We start from the raw sequence: 18025 nt of genomic DNA, 5'->3' as shown, positions 1-18025 counted from the left end.
ATTAAATCCCTCTGGTCTAATGCATCATTTACGGCCTGTGTTTCCTTGTTGATTTTCTGTCTAGATGATCTGTCCATTGCTGTAAGAGGGGTGCTAAAGTCCCCCGCTATTATTGTGTTATTGTCAATTTCTCCTTTTAAGGTTGTTAGCAGTTGTCTTATACATTGAGGTGATCCTATGTTGGGTGCATGTATATTTATAATTGTTATATCTTCTTCTTGGATTTATCCCTTGATCATTATGTAATGTCCTTCTTTGTCTCTTATACTATTCTTTATTTTAAAGGTCTATTTTGTCCGATATGAGTATCGATACTCCAGCTTTCTTTAGATCCCTGTTTGCATGAAATATTTTCTTCCATCCTCTCACTTTTAATTTGTATGTGTCCTTAGAAGTGAAGTGGGCCTCTTGAAGACAGCATATATATGGGTCTTGGTTTTTTTTAATCCATTCAGCCAGTCTGTGTCTTTTGGTTGAGACATTTAGTCCATTAACATTTAAGGTAATTATAGATATGTATTTTCTTGTTGCCATTTTATTAACTGTTTTGGATTTGCTTTTGTTGCTCTTTTTTCTTCCCTTCTCTTGTTCTCTCCTCTTGTGGTTTGAAGACTATCTTTAGCATTGTATTTGAATTGATTTTTCTTATTTGTGTGTGTATCAATTGTAGATTTTTGGTTTGCAGTTACCCTGAAGTTTTGGTATAGGAATCTATATGTTTATGAGATTGTTTTAAGTTGTTGGTCTCTTAATTGCAAGTGCATCTCCAGTGACCTGCATGTGTACCCTCCTCTTCTCACAATTTCTGATTTTGGTGCATATTTGCGCATGGATGATTTCCTACCTTTACTGTATATATTCCTTTACTGTTGAGCCTTGTCATTTGTGGTATTTTTGTTTCTAGTCTTGGTCTTTTCTGCCTAGAGAAGTTCCTTTAGTATTTGTTGTAATGCTGGTTTAGTGCTGCTGAATTCTCTTAGCTTTTGCTTCTCTGTAAAGCTTTTGATTTCTCCTTCAAATCTGAATGAGTTCCTTGCTGGGTAAAGTAATGTTGGTTGGAGGTTTTTTCCTTTCATCACTTTAAGTATATTGTGCCACTCCCTTCTGGCCTGCAGTTTTTGCTAAAATGTCTACTGATAACCTTATTGGGGTTACTTTGCATGTTATTTGTTTCTTTTCCCCAGCTGCTTTCAGTGTTTTCTTTTTGTCTTTCATTTTGGTCATTTCAATTAATATGTGTCTTGTGCTGTTCCTGCTTGGGTTTTTTTTTTTTTTTTTTTTAATATAGTACTCATTGTCTTCCTGGATTTGATTGAGTGGTTCCTTTCCCATGTTAAGGAAATTTTTGGCTATTATCTCTTCAAATATTTTTTCTGTCCCTTTGTCTCTTCTCTTCTCCTCCTGGCACCCCAATAATATGGATGTTGGTGTGTTTAACGTTGTCCCAGAGTTCTCTGAGGCTGTCTTCATTTCTTTTCAGTCTTTTTTCTCTTTTCTGTTCCACATCAGTGGTTTCCATTAGTCTGTCCTCCACCTCACTTATTCGTTCTTCTGCCTCTTGTATTTGCTTGTTGGTTGCTTCTGATGAATTTTTAATTTTAGTTATTGTATTTTGCATCTCTGCTTGCTTAAGTTTTAAATCTTGTATTTCTTTGTCCAATGTTTGCTGTAAATTGTCGATCTTTTCCTCCAGTTTGTTCCCAGTGTCTTGCATCATCTTCTGCATCATCAGTCTAAAGTCTTTTTCCTGGAAGCTGATAACCTCCAGATCACTTAGCTGTTTTTCTGGAGTTTTTTCTTTCTTTCTTATTTGAGTTATAGTTTTCTCCCTTTTCATTTTTGTAGGTTTTTGGTGTGGTCTCCTTTTTGCAGACAATAGTGTTGTAGCCTCTCTTGCTTCTGATGTCTGCCCCTCTTGTGGCTGAATTCATTAGAGGGGCTTGCTGTAGGCTTCCTGATGAGAGGGACTGGTGCCTTCCCACTGGTAGGTGGGGCCGATTCCTAACCCTTTGGTGGGTGGGGCTTTGTCTCTGGGTAAGATCAGAGGTGGCTGTGTGCCTAGGGGGTCTTGAGACAGTCTGTTTACTGATGGGTGGGGCTGTGATCCCACCTGGATTATTGTTTGGCCTGGGGCTTTTCCCTGCTAGTGGATGGGGCCAGATTTTCCCCAAAATGGCCATGCCACATCTAGAGGAAGGCAAGCTGATGAATATTCCCTAGACCTTTTCTTCTGATGTCCTTCCTCCACAATGAGCCACAGTCACCCCCTGTTTTCCCAGGAGATCCCCAAGAACTGCAGTCAGGTCCGACCCAAATTCCTATGGAGTCTCTAGTTTGCCCTGGACCCAGTGCATGTAAAAGCCTGTGTGAGCCTTTCAAGAATGGGGTCTCTATTTCCCCCAGTCCTGTGGAACTCCTGTGCACAAGCCCCACTGGCCTTCAATACCAGATGCATTGTTTAAAACTATTTTCACCCATTCCGTATGTTGTCTTTTGTTTTCTTTTTATGGTTTCCTTGGCTGTGCAAAAGGTTGTCCATTTGATTAGGGCCCTTTGGTTTATTTTTACTTTTATTTCTGTTGCCTTGGGAGACTGACCTAAGAAAACATTTGTAAGGTTGATGTCAGAGAATGTTTTGCCTATGTTCTTTTCTAGGAGTGGGATGGTGTCTTGTCTTACGTTTAAGTCTTTAAGCCATTTTGAGTTTATTTATTTATTTATTTATTTGTTTTTTTTGCCTTTTCTGAGGCTGCTTCTGTGGCATATGGAGGTTCCCAGGCTAGGGGTCTAATCGGAGCTGTAGCCACAGGCCTACGCCAGAGCCACAGCAACGCAGGATCCAAGCTGTGTCTGCGACCTACACCACAGCTCACAGCAACGCCAGATTGTTAGCCCACTGAGCAAGGCCAGGGATTGAACCTGCAACCGCATGGTTCCTAGTTGGATTCGTTAACCACTCTGCCACGACGGGACCTCCCATTTTGAGTTTATTTTTGTGCATGGTGTGAGGGTGTGTTCTAGTTTCGTTAATTTACATGCAGCTGTACAGTTTTCCCAGCAATACTTGCTGAAAAGACTGCCTTTTCCCCATTTTATATTCTTGCCTTCTTTATCGAAGATTAATTGACTGTTAGGTGTCCGGGTTTATTTCTGGGTTCTCTGTTCCGTTCCACTGGTTTATATGTCTGTTTTGGTAACAGTACCACACTGTCTTGACTACTGCACTTTCTTTTGATTATTATTTTCGTAGAGAATCTTTTACCATCTTTTTCCTTTGCTTTTTAGGGCCACACCTGCAGCATATGGAGGTTCCCAGGATAGGGGTTCAATAGGAGCTACAGCTGCCAGCCTATGCCACAGCAATGCCAGATCCCAGCCAAGTCTGTGACCTACATCACAGCTCAAGGCAATGCCAGATCTGTAACACACTGAGCAAGGCAAGGGATTGAACCCGCAACCTTATGGTTTCAAGTGAGATTTGTTTCTGTTGTGCCACAGTGGGAATTCTGCCATCCTTTTATTTTCAATGTCTTTTTATCTTTGGATATAAAGTGGGTCTGTTTTAGACACATGTAGTCATATCATATTTTAAAAAAATTCATTTTGGCTATTTGTCAAGAGTTTAATCCATTTATATTTAAAGTGATTTCTGATGGATGGGGATTATTTCTGTCATTTTGCTATTTTCCATAACATCTTACGGCTTTTTTGTTCATTTCTTGTATTACTGTCATCTTTGGTTATTTTTTTGTGTGTGAAATGTTTATAAAAATTTTCATTTTTCTTCTTTCTTTCTTGCTTTAAGTGGGCCACACTCGTGGCATATGGAGTTTCCCAGGCTAGGGTTGAATTAGAGCCCTAGCCATAGGCCTCCACCACAGCCACAGCAACACCAGTTCCAAGCTGTATCCACAACCTACACCAAAGCTTGAGGTAATGCGGGATCCTTTAACCCATTGAACAGGGCCAGGGAATCGAAGCCAAATCTTCATGGATGCTCGTCAGATTCTTTACCCACTGAGCCACAATGGTAACTCCCTTCTTATTTCTTTTTGCATGTGTTGTCACTGTTTTCTGTTTTTCTTTCTTTTTTTTTATTACCAAATGAATTTATCACATCTGTAGTTGTATAATGATCATAACAATCTGATTTCACAGGATTTCCATCCCACAGCCCAAGCACGTCCCCTCACCCCCCAAACTGTCTCCTCCGGAGACCATAAGTTTTTCAATGGCTGTGAGTCACCATCTGTTCTGCAAAGAAGTTCAGTCAGTCCTTTTTTCAGATTCCACATGTCAGTGAAAGCATTTGATGCTGGTGCCTCATTGTATGACTGACTTAGCATGATAATTTCTAGGTCCATCTATGTTGCTAAAAATGCCGGTATTTCATTCTTTTTAATGGCTGAGTCATATTCCATTGTGTATATGTACCACATCTTCTTGATCCACGCCTCTGTCGATGGACATTTAGGTTGTTTCCATGTCTTGGCTATTGTAAATAGTGCTGCGATGAACATCAGAGTACATGTGTCTTTTCGAGGCATGGTTTTCTCTGGGTATATGCCCAGGAATGGGATTGCTGGATCAAATGGTAGTTCTATTTTGAGTTTTCTGAGGCATCTCAGTACTGTTTTCCACAGTGGTTGCACCAATGTACAATCCCACCAGCAGTGTAATAGGGTTCCTTTTTCTCCACACCCTCTCCAGCACTTTTTGTTTGTAGACTTTTGGATGATGGCCATTCTGGCTGGTGTAAGATGGTACCTCAGAGTGGTTTTGATTTGCATTTCTCTAATGATGAGTGATGTTGAACATCTTTTCGTGTGTTTCTCGGCCATCTGTATGTCTTCTTTGGAGAAGTGTCTGTTTAGATCTTCAGCCCATTTTTGGATGGGGTTGTTTGTTTTTTGGGTATGGAGCTGCAGAAGGTGTTTATAAATTTTGGAGCTGAATCCCTTGTCAGTGGATTCACTTGCAAAGATTTTCTCCCATTCTGTGGGTTGTCTTTTTGTGTTGTTTAGGGTTTCCTTTGCTGTGCAGAAACTTTGAAGTTTGATGAGGTCCCATTTGTTTGTTTTTGTTTTTACATATTACTCTAAGAGGTGGATCTGAGAAGATGTTGCTGTGGTTTATGTCAGAGGGTGTTTGGCCTCTGTTTTCCTCTAGGAGTTTGATAGTGTCTGGTCTTATATCTAGGTCTTTAATCCATTTGGAGTTTATTTTTGTGTATGGTGTTAGGGAGTGTTCTAATTTCATTCTTTTCCATGTGGCTGTCCAGTTTTCCCAGCACCACTTATTGAACAAGCTGTCCTTTCTCCATTGTATATCCTTGCCTCCTTTGTCATAGATGAGTTGGCTGTAGGTGCCTTCTATCCTGTTCCACTGATCTATATGTCTGTCTTTGTGCCAGCACCATGCAGTTTTGATGACTGTTGCTTTGTAGTATAGTGTGAAGTCTGGCAGCCTGATTCCTCCAGCTCCATTTTTCTTTTTCAGGATGTCTTTGGCTATTCTGGTTCTTTTGTGCTTCCAAACAAACTTTAAAATATTTTGTTTGAGTTCTGTGAAAAATGTCCTTGGTAATTTGATAGGGGTTGCATTGAATCTGTAGATTGCCTTAGGTAGTATAGTCATTTTGATAATATTAACTCTTCCAATCCATGAGCATGGTGTGTCTTTCCATCTATTTGTGTCATCTTTGATTTCTTTCATCAGTGTTTTGCAGTTTTCAGAGTACAGGTCTTTTGTCTCTTTAGGTAGGTTTACTCCTAGGTATTTTATTCTTTTGGATGTAATGGTAAACGGGATTGCTTCCCTAATTTCTTTTTCTGCTCTTTCATTGTTAGTGTGTAGAAATGCCGTTGATTTCTGTGTATTGTATTGATTTTGTATCCTGCAACTTTGCCAAATTCATGGATGGGCTCTAACAGTTTTCCAGTGGAGTCTTTAGGATTCTCTATGTAAAGTATCCTGTCATCTGCAAATAGTGATAGTTTTACTTCTTCTTTTCCAATTTAGATTCCTTTTATTTCTTTTACTTCTCTGATTGCTGTGGCTAGGACTTCCAAAACTATATTGAAGAGTCGTGGTGTGAGTGGGCATCCTTGTCTTGTTCCTGATCTCAGGGGGAATTCTTTCAGCTTTTCACCATTGAGAATGATGTTAGCTGTGGGTTTGTCATATATGGCCTTTATTATGTTGAGGTAGGTTCCTGCTATGCCCACTTTCTGGAGGGTTTTTAATCAGAAATTGGTGTTGGATTTTGTCAAAGGCTTTTTCTGCATCTATTGAGAGGATCGTATGGTTTTTAGTCTTCAGTTAGTTAATGTGGTATATCACACTGATTGATTTGTGGATATTGAAGAATCCTTGCATCCCTGGGATAAATCCCACTTGATCATGATGTACAATCCTTTTAATGTATTGTTGGATGCGGTTTGCTAGTGTTTTGTTGAGGATTTTTGCATCGATATTCATCAGTGAAATTGGCCTGTAGTTTTCTTTTTTTGTGGTATCTTTGGCTTTGGTATCAGGGTGTTGGTGGCCTCATAGAATGAGTTTGGGAGTATCTCTTCCTCTGCAACTTCTTGGAATAGTTTCATAAGGATAGGTGTTAGCTCGTCTCTAAATGTTTAATAGAATTCACCTGTGAAGCCATCTGGTCCTGGACTTGTGTTTGTTGGAAGTTTTTTTAATCACTGTTTCAATTTCAGTTCTTGTGATGGGTCCATTCATCTCTTCTGTTTCATCTTGGTTTACTCTTGGAAGATAGTACTTTTCTAAGAATTTGTCCATTTCTTCTAGGTTTTCCGTTTTATTGGCATATAGTTGCATACAGTAGTCTCTTATGATCCTTTGTATTTCTGTGATGTCTGTTGGTACTTCTCCTTTTTCATTTCTAATTTTATTGATTTGAGTCCTCTCTCTTTTTTGCTTGATTTTAAGTCTGGCTAGGGGTTTATCAATTTTGTTGATCTTTTCACAGAACCAGCTTTTCGTTTCATTGATCTTTTCTATGGTTTTCTTTGTTTCTATTTCATTGATTTCTGCTCTGATCTTTATGATTTCTTTCCTTCTACTAACTTTAGGTCTTGTCTGTTCTCTCTTGAGCCACTTTATATGTAGAGTTAGCTTGTTTATTTCAGCTTTTTCTTGTTTCCTGAGGTAGGCATGTATTGCTATAAACTTTCCTCTTAGGCTTTTGCTGCATCCCATAGGTTTTGGAGTGTTGTATCTTTGTTGTCATTTCCTTCTAGGTATTTTTTAATTTCCTCTTTGATTTCTTCAGTGATCCATTGGTTGTTTAGTAGCATGTTGTTTAGTCTCCACGTGTTTGTGTTTTTTGCAGTTTTTTTCTTGTTTATTTGTAGTTGTATAGTGTTGTGGTCGGAAAAGATGCTTGATATGATTTCAATTTTCTTAAAGTTACCGAGGTTGGATTTGTAGCCCAGGATGTGATCAAGAGAATGTTCCATGTGCACTTGAGAAGTATGTGTATTCTGCTGCTTTTGGATGGAATGTCCTATGAATTTCTATTAAGTCCATCTGGTTTAATGCATCATTCAGGACCTGTGTTTCCTTATTGATTTTCTGTCTGGTTGATCTGTCCATCGCTGCAAGTGGGGTGTTAAAGTCCCCCACTATGATTGTGTTATTGTCGATATGTCCTTTTAAGGTTGTTAGCAGTTGCCGTATATATTGTGGTGAACCTAAGTTGGCTGCGTAGATATTTACAATTGTTATATCTTTTTCTTGGATTGATCCTTTGATCATTATGTAATGTCCTTCTTTGTCCCTTATAATAGTCTTCATTTTAAAGTCTATTTTATCTGATATGAGTATTGCTACTCCAGCTTTCTTTTGATCCCCATTTGCATGAAATATTTTCTGCCATCCTCTCACTTTCATTTTGTATGTGTCCGTAGAAGTGAAGTGGGTCTCTTGAAGACAGCATATATATGGATCTTGTTTTTTTTTTTTTTTTTTTTTTTGTCTTTTGTCTTTTTGTCTTTTGTTGTTGTTGTTGTTGCTATTTCTTGGGCTGCTCCCGCCGCATATGGAGGTTCCCAGGCTAGGGGTTGAATCGGAGCTGTAGCCACCGGCCCACGCCAGAGCCACAGCAACGCGGGATCCGAGCTGCGTCTGCAACCTACACCACAGCTCACGGCAACGCCGGATCATTAACCCACTGAGCAAGGGCAGGGACCGAACCCGCAACCTCATGGTTCCCAGTTGGATCGTTAACCACTGCGCCACGACGGGAACTCCGGATCTTGTTTTTGTATCCATTCAGCCAGTCTGTGTCTTTTGGCTGGGGCGTTTAGTCCATTCACATTTAAGGTAAGTATGTATGTTCTTATTGCCATTTTATTAATTGCTTTGGATTCGTTTTTGCTGCTCTTTTTCCTTTCCTTCTTCTCTTGTTCTTTTCTGCCTGTAGAAGTTCCTTTAGTATTTGTTGTAAAGCTGGTTTAGTGTTGCTGAATTCTCTCAGCTTTTGCTTATCTCTGAAGGTTTTGATTTCTCCTTCAAATCTTTTTTTTTTTTTTTTTTTGTCTTTTGTCTTTTTGTCTTTTGTTGTTGTTGTTGTTGCTATTTCTTGGGCTGCTCCCGCGGCATATGGAGGTTCCCAGGCTAGGGGTCAGATTGGAGCTGTAGTCACCGGCCTACGCCAGAGGCACAGCAACGCAGGATCCGAGCCGCGTCTGCAACCTACACCACAGCTCATGGCAACGCCGGATCGTTAACCCACTGAGCAAGGGCAGGGACCGAACCCGCAACCTCATGGTTCCTAGTCGGATTCGTTAACTACTGTGCCACGATGGGAACTCCTCTCCTTCAGATCTTAATGAGTGCCTTGCTGGGTAAAGTAGTCTCGGTTGGAGGGTTTTTCCTTTCATCATGTTAAGTATATCATGCCACTCCCTTCAGGCCTGCAGTTTCTGCTGAAAAATCTGCTGATAATCTTATTGGGGTTCCGTTGTATGTTATTTGCTTCTTTGCCCTAGCTGCTTTCAAGATTTTCTCTTTGTCTTTAATTGCGGTCAGTTTGATTAATATGTGTCTTGGTGTATTCTTCTTTGGGTTTATTTTATATGGTACTCGTTGTGCTTCCTGGATTTGAGTGAGTGATTCCTTTCCCATATTAGGGAAGTTTTCAGCTATTATCTCTTGGAATATTTTTTCTATCTCCTCTCTCTCTTCTCCTTCTGGCACCCCTATAATATGGATATTGGTGCGTTTCACCTTGTCCCAGAGTTCTCTGAGACTCTTCTTCATTTGTTTTCAATTTTTTTTTCTCTTTTCTGTTCTGCATCCGTAATTTCCACTAATCTGTCCTCCCCCACCCCCGCTTATTTGTTCTTCTGCCTCCTGTATTCTGCTGTTAGCTGCTTCTAGTGAATTTTGTATTTCAGTTATTGTATTTTGCATCTCTTCTTGTTTAAGTTTTATATCTTGTATCTCTTTGCTCAGTGTTTCCTATAAATTGTCCATCTCTGCCTCCAGTTTATTTCCAATGTCTTGCATCATCTTCAGCATCAACAGTCTAAAGTTTTTTTCCTGGAGGCTGAGAATCTCCTCATCACTTAGCTGATTTTCTGGGGTTTTTCCTTTCTCCCTCATCTGAGTTATAGTTCTCTGTCTTTTCATTTTTATAGGTTTTTGGTGTGGTGACCTTTTTACAGATAAGAGAGTTGTAGCCTCTCTTACTTCTGGTATCTGCCCCCCTTGTGGCTGAGGTCAGTATGGGGGCTTGCTGTAGGCTTCCTCATGAGAGAGGCTGATGCCTGCCCCCTGGTAGGTGGAGCTGATTCTAATCCCTCTGGTGGGTGGGGCTTAGTCCCTGGATGGGATTAGAGGCAGCTGTGTGCCTGAGGGGTCTTTAGGTAGTCTGTTTACTGATGGGGGGGGCTTGTGATCCTACTTGGATTGTTGTTTGCCCTCAGGCTTCTCAGCACTGACTGACAGGTGGGGCCAAATTTTCCCAAAATGGCCCCCTCCAGAGAAAGGCACAGCCGCTGAATAGTCCCGAGAGCTTTGCTTCCAATGTCCTTCCCTCACAACAAGCTATGTTCACCTCTGTTTTCCCAGGATGTCCTCCAAGAACTGCAGTCAGGTTTGACCCAGAGTCCTACGGAGACTTTGCCCTGGGACCCAGTGCACATGAAAGTCTGTGTGCGCCTTTTAAGAAAGGGGTCTCTGTTTCTCCCAGTCCCGTGGAGCTCCTGTGCACAAGCCCCACTGGCCATCAATGCCGGATGCTCCAGGGGCTCTTTCTCCCTGTGCCAGATCCCCACATGTGGGAGTTTGATGTGGGGCTCAGAGCTCTCACTCCTGTAGGTGAGTCTCTGGGAACCCGTTAGTTTCCAGTCTGTGGGGCTTCCCACCCAGGAGGTATGGGGTTGTTTATATTGCACAGTCGCCCCTCCTACCTCTTGATGTGTCTTCCTCTTTTTCTTCTGGAGTAGGGTATCTTTTTTAAGGTTTCTGGTCCATTAGGGTGAAGAGCGCTCAGTCTTTAGTTGTGAATTTTGCTGTTTTTAGGGGAGAAGTTGAGCTCTAGTCCTTCTATTCTGCCATCTTAATCCCGTCTCAGGATTAACTCGTCACTGTTTTCTTTGTGGTTACCATGGGGATTACATTTAACATAAAATTGTAACACTATAATTTGAATTTATAACAGCTTAATTTAAATAACGTATAGAAACTCTGTTCCTTTATAGCTTCATCCTCACCTTTTTCAGTTGTTGATGTTACACAATTACATCCTTTTTTTTTTCTTTTTATAGCTGTATCTGTGGCACATGGAAATTCCTGGGGTAGCAGTCAAATCAGAGCTGCAGCTGCAGGCCTATGCCATAGCCATGGCAACATGCAGATCCAAGCTACATCTGAGACCTATCCTGCAGATTGTAGGAATGCATATGCTTAACCTGCTTAGTGAAGCCACAGATCGAATGTGCAGCCTCTTGGAGTTTGGGTACTTAACCTGCTGAGCCCCAACAGGAACTCCCACAATTATATCTTTATACATGTGTGCCTCCAAACATAAATTAGTAACTACTTTAAATGAATTTAGTTTTTTTTCCTTTTTTTTAATCTTTTTAGGGCCACACCTGCGGCATATGGAGGTTCCCAGGCTAGGGGCTGAATAGGAGCTATAGCCCTCAGCCTACCCCACAGCCATAGCACCTTGGGATCTGAGCCATGTTTGCAACCTACACTGCAGTTCACTCAATGCCAGATCATTAACCCACTGAGCGGGGCCAGGGATTGAACCTGCATCCTCATGGATACTAGTCAGATTCATTTTATGCTGAGCCACAATGGGTACTCCTGAATTTTCTTAAATTAGGTGGAAACTGAGATGTGAACTTACAAACCAAAGTTAGAGTAGTTTTGGTTTTTAGATTAATAATTGTTGTTTTCTAAATTGTTTATTAAATCATGTAGAAAACACAAAATTGAGTTATAGATCTTTAATAACAGAAGGTCATATAATTGCCCATGTATTTACCATACCGTTTACCTCTTCTTAGATCTTTAGTTTTTCATATCACTTTGATTTACTGTCTAGTGTCCATTCATTTTAAACTGCAGGACTCCCTTTAACATTTCTTGTTAAAGAAATGGTCTAATGGTAATGGACTCCTTCAGTTTTTGTTTATCTGCGAATGTCTTAGTTTTTTTCTCCCTTTTGAAAGACAGTTGTGCCAGATATGGATTTTTAAAAATCTTTTTTCATATATGGGATTTTTTTTTTTTTTTTTGGTCTTTTTGTCCTTTTTTAGGGCTGTACCCACAGCATAAAGAAGTTCCCAGGCTAGAGGTCAAATCAGAGCTGCAGCTACCGGCCTACACCACAGCCATAGCAACGTGGGATCTGAGCCGCTTCTGTAACCTACACCACAGTTCATGGCAATGCCAGATCCTTAACCCACTGAGCAAGGCCAGGGATCGAACCCGCAAACTCATGGTTCCTAGTCAGATCCGTTTCTGATGTGCCACAACGGGAATTCCACATATGGGATTCTTGATTGACAGTTTTTTTCTTTTAGCACTTAATCATTTGGGCACCTTCTGTTAGTTTCTGAAGAGAAACCTGCTGGTTAAGTGATATGTCACTTTTCACTTGCTATTTTTAAGATTCTCTCTTTGTCTGGGAAGATGACAGAATAGGAAGAACGAGGAATGAATCTCCCCTGTCTGTCATCTTCCCAGAATCTTTTCCTTCTGATCTTGAAGAAATGGATGATTTCAGATTTGGAATGTAACTGGCTCAAGATATCAGACAGCAAGGAAGCTACTAATGACTAGTAGGGTCATATCAAAAGGATAGGCTTGAAAAAGTTCCTCCCAGCAAAAGATGAGACCATATGAGCTTCAATAATAATAGTATGAATAGTAATTGCAATGAACTGAAATCTATTAAATGTTTAAATTCATGACCTTATACTGATAATAGATTTTTAAAATTAGTTTAAATTTTTGATTTTTTGCTTTTTAGGGCCACACCCGTGGCATATAAAAGTTCCCAGGTTAGGGGTCAAATTGGAGCTACAGCTGCTAGCCTATGCCACAGCACAGCAATGTGGGATCTGAGCCACATCTGCAACCTACACCACAGCTCACAGCAATGCCAGATCCCTGACCTGCTAAGCAAAGTGAGGGATTGAACCTGCATCCTCATGTATACTAGTCGGATTCATTTCTGCTATGCCACATCGGGAACTCCCAATAGATTTTTTAGAAAGAATTATCTTCAGAAGATATGGAGCCAATTCATTTTCTTGAAAATTGGTAAAAAATGGAAGCACTGTTAATTTGAGATCTTCTTGAGATACTGAAATGACCCAGAGGAGAGAAAGACAGGTTTCAGTTCATGGGAGAGTTCATCTACTTCTAGTTCACCCTTATCCTGAGTTATTGCCCTTCTAGGCAACAACTTTAAATAGGGGCATGATTTTGATTTTTAGCATTCATTTTCACAGCTTTGGATTTGCCATTATGGAAACAGTTTTCATCTTCTTGATTTTTTTTCTTCCCCTCTTGGTAATTCATCATTATTTGTTAGTTGTTTAAGCCTTGTAAGAAAGAAGCATCTTTAACACATTTTATTCAGCTTTCTTCGTTGTCTTTAGAGGCAGAGTTGCCTACACTATTACCAAAAAGTAGACTAGTTAGGTTATAGAATTTAGTCTTATGTGAATGTATTCTTGTAAAATAACTTATATCACATAATTAGTTCTGTGATTTGTAGGAAAAGTCCAAGATATATATATAATGGTATGATTAGGTAAGATATATTTCATTCAGTGTACTTGTATGTGTGCATATATATATGACAATGACTACCAGTTATCTCATAAGTTTCTATGTTCCAGGTAGTTATTCTAAATACTTTCTATATGTTTTTTAACTTAATCCTATATGTTGTCTACCTATGAGATACAGGTAGTACTCTGTTTTCTCTTTTACGAAGATAGAAATCAAAGCTCAAAGATGTTAATGAGTTTGGCCATATCACACAGTTTAATAAATGATTAAGGTAATAGTCACTCAAGCCATTGGACTGTGAAGTCTAAGCCTTTATACTTTACTCTTTATAGTGCTCTTGTAAGAGCATATAACAAGAGGACCCAATCTAGTCATGGGATCAGGGGGGATTTCCCTGAAGGAAATTTAAATCGAGATCTGAAGGTCAAGTATAAGTTAACCAAGTGAAGAGGATAAGAGCGCCTAGGGCTTTGAACCTAGAGGGGGCTGACACTTTGAAGATCTGAAAGAGATCTGGTGTGGCTGTTGGGAAGATTATCAGAATATGTAGCTCCTCACACTTTGGGGATTCTCTTACATTGATATTCGCCTCCCTTATGTCTGGTCTACAGACATATTCTTCCTACTTTAAAACTCGGTGAGTCCTGATGGTGGTGCAGTAGAAAGAACACAGCATTACCTCTGAGGCATTCTTGCCAAAAAATACTGAACCTAATATAATAAAACCTCTACATGTAACCATTTTACAAGAAACATATGGGATGAAGAAGTATGTTAAATGATATGGATACAACAAGCCCAATCTGAAATGTGGCTAATTGTGTAAGACAAATGGCGTATTTTTTCAACAAATATGGCAGGTTTTTTTAAAAAAAGAGAGAGTGGAAGAAGATGAGTGAGACTGTTACAGATAAAGAGAAAATTAGGAGTGCTGTATGTGGACTTGATTTGAAAAAACAAACAAACATCAAGACTTTTTAAGACATTTGGGGGGAAAATTGAACACGGAATAGATATTAAGTGATAGTAAGGAATTATTTTAATATAGTTGGTTGTGACAATGATATTATGTTTTAAAAGAGTATATTTATTAGAGATGTATATTGAACTATGAGTGAAGAAGAAATAAGTATGGAAGAATATTGGTTATCACTGAAGTTGGATTAATGAAATACTCTTATTTCATTAAGAGGTCATTGTACTCTTTCTCTACTCCTATGTATTTTTGAAAAGTTCTGATAAAAAGTTTAAAAACTAGCCAAAAGGTAGTAAGTTGGCTGATATTTTGCAAAAGTATATTTAAAACAAAGTTTGGGGAGTTCCCGTCATGGCTCAGTGGTTAACGAATCCAACTAGGAACCATGAGGTTGTAGGTTCGATCCCTGGCCTTGCTCAGTGGGTTAAGGATCTGGCATTGCCATGAGCTGTGGTGTAGGTCGCAGACGCGGCTCAGATCCCACGTTGCTGTGGCTCTGGCGTAGGCCGGTGGCTACAGCTCCGATTTGACCCCTAGCCTGGGAACCGCCATATGCCGCGGGAGTGGCCCAAGAAATAGCTAAAAAGACAAAGGATCCGGCACTGCCGTGAGCTGTGGTGTAGGCTGCAGACGCAGCACGGACCCCACATTGCTGTGGCTCTGGCGTAGGCTGGCAGCAACAACTCTGACTAGACCCCTAGCCTGGGAACCTCCATATGCCGTGGGTGCGGCCCTTGAAAAGGCTGAAAAAAAAAAAAAGTTTGGGGGGGTGGAGAATGAAAATAGTGGGTGATTGAGTTGTTGAAGGAAGCCACAGTTTAAGGAGAGAGAGTACTCTATGATGTCAAGCAGCAAAAATGGCAGAATTTGATAATTTGTAACATGTTACTAGGTTTAGCTTAAAATGAATTATTGGTGACTAGAAAATTGTTTAGTTGGATTTCAATATCTGAAGAAGTCATAGGAGTACAGAGGATGCTTTGCAAGAAATATGGAACTGAGGCAGGGAAGCCTACTTCTAGTGAGTCCTGGGAAGATCATTTTATTTCTCTCGGTCTCAGATAGTTAAAGCACCTGATATATTGGTACAGTTCTCCCAACACTCTGTCCTGCCAGCTATGTACAGCTAGAGATTTACCAAAGTTCTTTCAAACTCTTAAGATTCCATCATGCTAATGAATGCGTATGTGATTGTACCTTTGGAAAGGAGGAATTAGATATCAAAGAATCCAAAAAAACTTTTTCCTATAGAATGGCAGAGTCTTAGGCAGCAAGAGTACTGATGAGAGGGTAGACCGAGTATAAATTTTATGTGTGCCAAACAGCATCCTCTGTTGCTAGCTTTTGATCCACTTATAAAAAGAGACCACCTAAGAATGTGGCACTTCATTTGCCCTAGATTAATCTAGTGAATTGTTAGACTGGCCTGTAACCTTGGATCAGATACAGTTCTTTTAGTTTTTTGGGAAGCAGCTTCCAAAAAAATAAGTTTATTTGTTAGCATTGCTTGCTTTTCACATTATCTATTTAAAACAGTTTTCTTTGTGTGTATGTGTAAAACTCTATGTTTTATTTCTAGAAGAGAACATTATAAAATTACAAAATTCTCTCTCTTTTTTTTTTTTTTTAGGGCCACACCTGTGGCACATGGAAGTTCCCAGGCTGGGATCCAATTGGAGCTGCAGCTGCCAGCCATAGCCACAGCCACAGCCACAGCCATGCCAGATCTGAGCCATGTCTGTGATCTACATCACAGCTCATGGCAACACTGGATCCTTAACCCACTAAGCAAGACCAGGGATTGAACCCACATCCTCATGGATACTAGTTGGATTTGTTACCACTGAGCCGCAGTGGGAACTCCATTATAAAATTCTTAAAAATCAGGTTTCTTAGAAGTTATAAGAGTTTGACACGGGAATGCTTAAATTGCCTATGAGTAGTAGGTTCTTTTCAATACCTTTTTCTTTTAATGCCCTTTTTTCTTTTTTAATTTAGGCAACTCACAATTTTTTATTGCCAGTCTTTATGTCTTTTGATTCTACAAAAGAAACTGTATCTACAGCAGCCCCTAAAGCCCAGGAATCCAGCAAATCATCAACCAGTGTCATGACTGAAAAACAGGTAAACTTGAAATATTTGAAACCAGTGTTTTTCATAGTATATGTCAAAGAATCCCACATTTACAAATGTGAAAAAAACTTAATAAAGCCTTCTTTAATAAAATCATCTTGGGAAATGATGGGTTAAAGACTATTACATGATAGCAATATTCTAAGATTTCACAATACCATCAGTCTCCAAAAGCAGGCTTTAGTATATAGTATTTCCTACTTAACACTAATCTGATGAATATTTCTGTAGACTGATGTTATGTAGCACATACTTTGGAAAATGCCATTCTCAACTACTTTCAGAATTTGGCAACAGTTATGTTATTCTTTCTATTTAAAGAGCTATCAGGGAACAATATGTGTAATTTGGTCATTCACAGTGCACAACATTATTTATAGAACATTTTGTTCTTACGAGTCATAGTAGACATCTACTTGTATATCCACACAGAGCTTTTGGCTCCTAAACATATAGCAGCAGTAATTGTAGTTGTGTGTCATTAATCTTTATGATTAGAAGATATAAATAAGGGAAAAGGTTGTTTGGCACTGTGAGTCATAGTGCTATCAAAGAGTCATCAGAATAATTTTTTAAATTGAAGTATAGTTGATTTACAGTATTATGTTAGTTTCAGGTGTACAATGTAGTGAATCCGTTTTTTTTGTTTGTTTGTTTGTCTTTTAAGCTGTGTGCACGGCATATGGAAGTTCCCAGGCTAGAGGTCCTTAGAGCTGCAGCTGCCAGCCTACACCACAGCCATAGCAACTCCAGATCCGAGCCTCATCTGTGACCTACACCACAGCTCACGGCAATGCTGGATCCTTAACCCGCTAAGCGAGGCTGGGGATTGAACCTGCATCCTTGTGGATACTAGTCAGGTTCATTACCACTGAGCCACAACGGGAACTCATGAATTAGTGTTTTTATAGATTATACTTCATTAAAAGTTATTATAAGATAATAGCTATAATTCCATTGCTATATGATGTATCCTTGTTGCTTATCTATCTTGGTACACTTTTTAATGTCTGAGGGGCATATGGATGTGGAGAGTTGTAATACTTTTATTTGTACTTTCAAGAATTATCTAAATTTTTAAACTTAAAGCTATTGTAATATTTACATACTATACACTAGTAAAAGTGTATAAAATGTATCTTTAGGCATTTAAATAGATTGAAAATTCACTCAAATTACCTTTTCACAAATGTACTTATGTTATACCTATACTACATAAGATAGTTAAGGTATTTTAAAAAGCACACAAAATACCTCACACAGTGATTTCAAAATTGAGCTTTATACTTAAAGAGCCCATTATAAAAGTATTAATATCATGGATTTAAATGTGTCATTTTATTTTATTTTTATTTATTTATTTTTTGTCTTTTTGCCTTTTTCTAGGGTTGCTCCCGCGGCATATGGAGGTTCCCAGGCTAGGGGTCTAATCGGAGCTATAGCCGCTGGCCTACGCCAGAACCACAGCAACACCAGATCCTAGCCACATCTGCGCCCTACACCACAGCTCACAGCAATACCGGATCCTTAACCCACTGAGCAAGACCAGGAATCAAACCTGCAACCTCATGGTTCCTAGTTGGATTCATTAACCACTGAGCCATGACGGGAACTCCTAAGTGTGTCATTTTAAAA

The 18025-nt window shown here is 39.5% G+C and overlaps 1 protein-coding gene across 4 annotated transcripts in view; it reads left to right on the top strand.

The window, feature by feature from the left end:
• CEP70 (centrosomal protein 70) overlaps positions 1-18025 on the top strand; it is an 82034-nt gene that overhangs the window by 11450 nt on the left and 52559 nt on the right. For all 4 annotated transcript variants that reach the window (XR_014824021.1, XM_003358573.6, XM_013982062.3 and 1 more), the window contains exon 3: positions 16256-16381. Coding sequence is in view for 3 of the 4 variants with exons in the window: in XM_003358573.6 (XP_003358621.3) it covers positions 16256-16381 (126 nt within the window). In the remaining variant the exon portion in view is untranslated. The remainder of the gene's footprint in view (positions 1-16255; positions 16382-18025) is intronic.

The sequence above is a fragment of the Sus scrofa genome, chromosome 13, assembly GCF_054392235.1.
Source record: "Sus scrofa isolate SSC_HxYL_T2T_F1_AM1 chromosome 13, Sscrofa_HxYL_maternal_Yorkshire_Landrace_v2.0, whole genome shotgun sequence".
NCBI lineage: Eukaryota > Metazoa > Chordata > Mammalia > Artiodactyla > Suidae > Sus > Sus scrofa.
The sequence above is the reverse complement of the archived record's forward strand: the minus strand, read 5'-3'. Positions and strand labels throughout refer to the sequence as shown.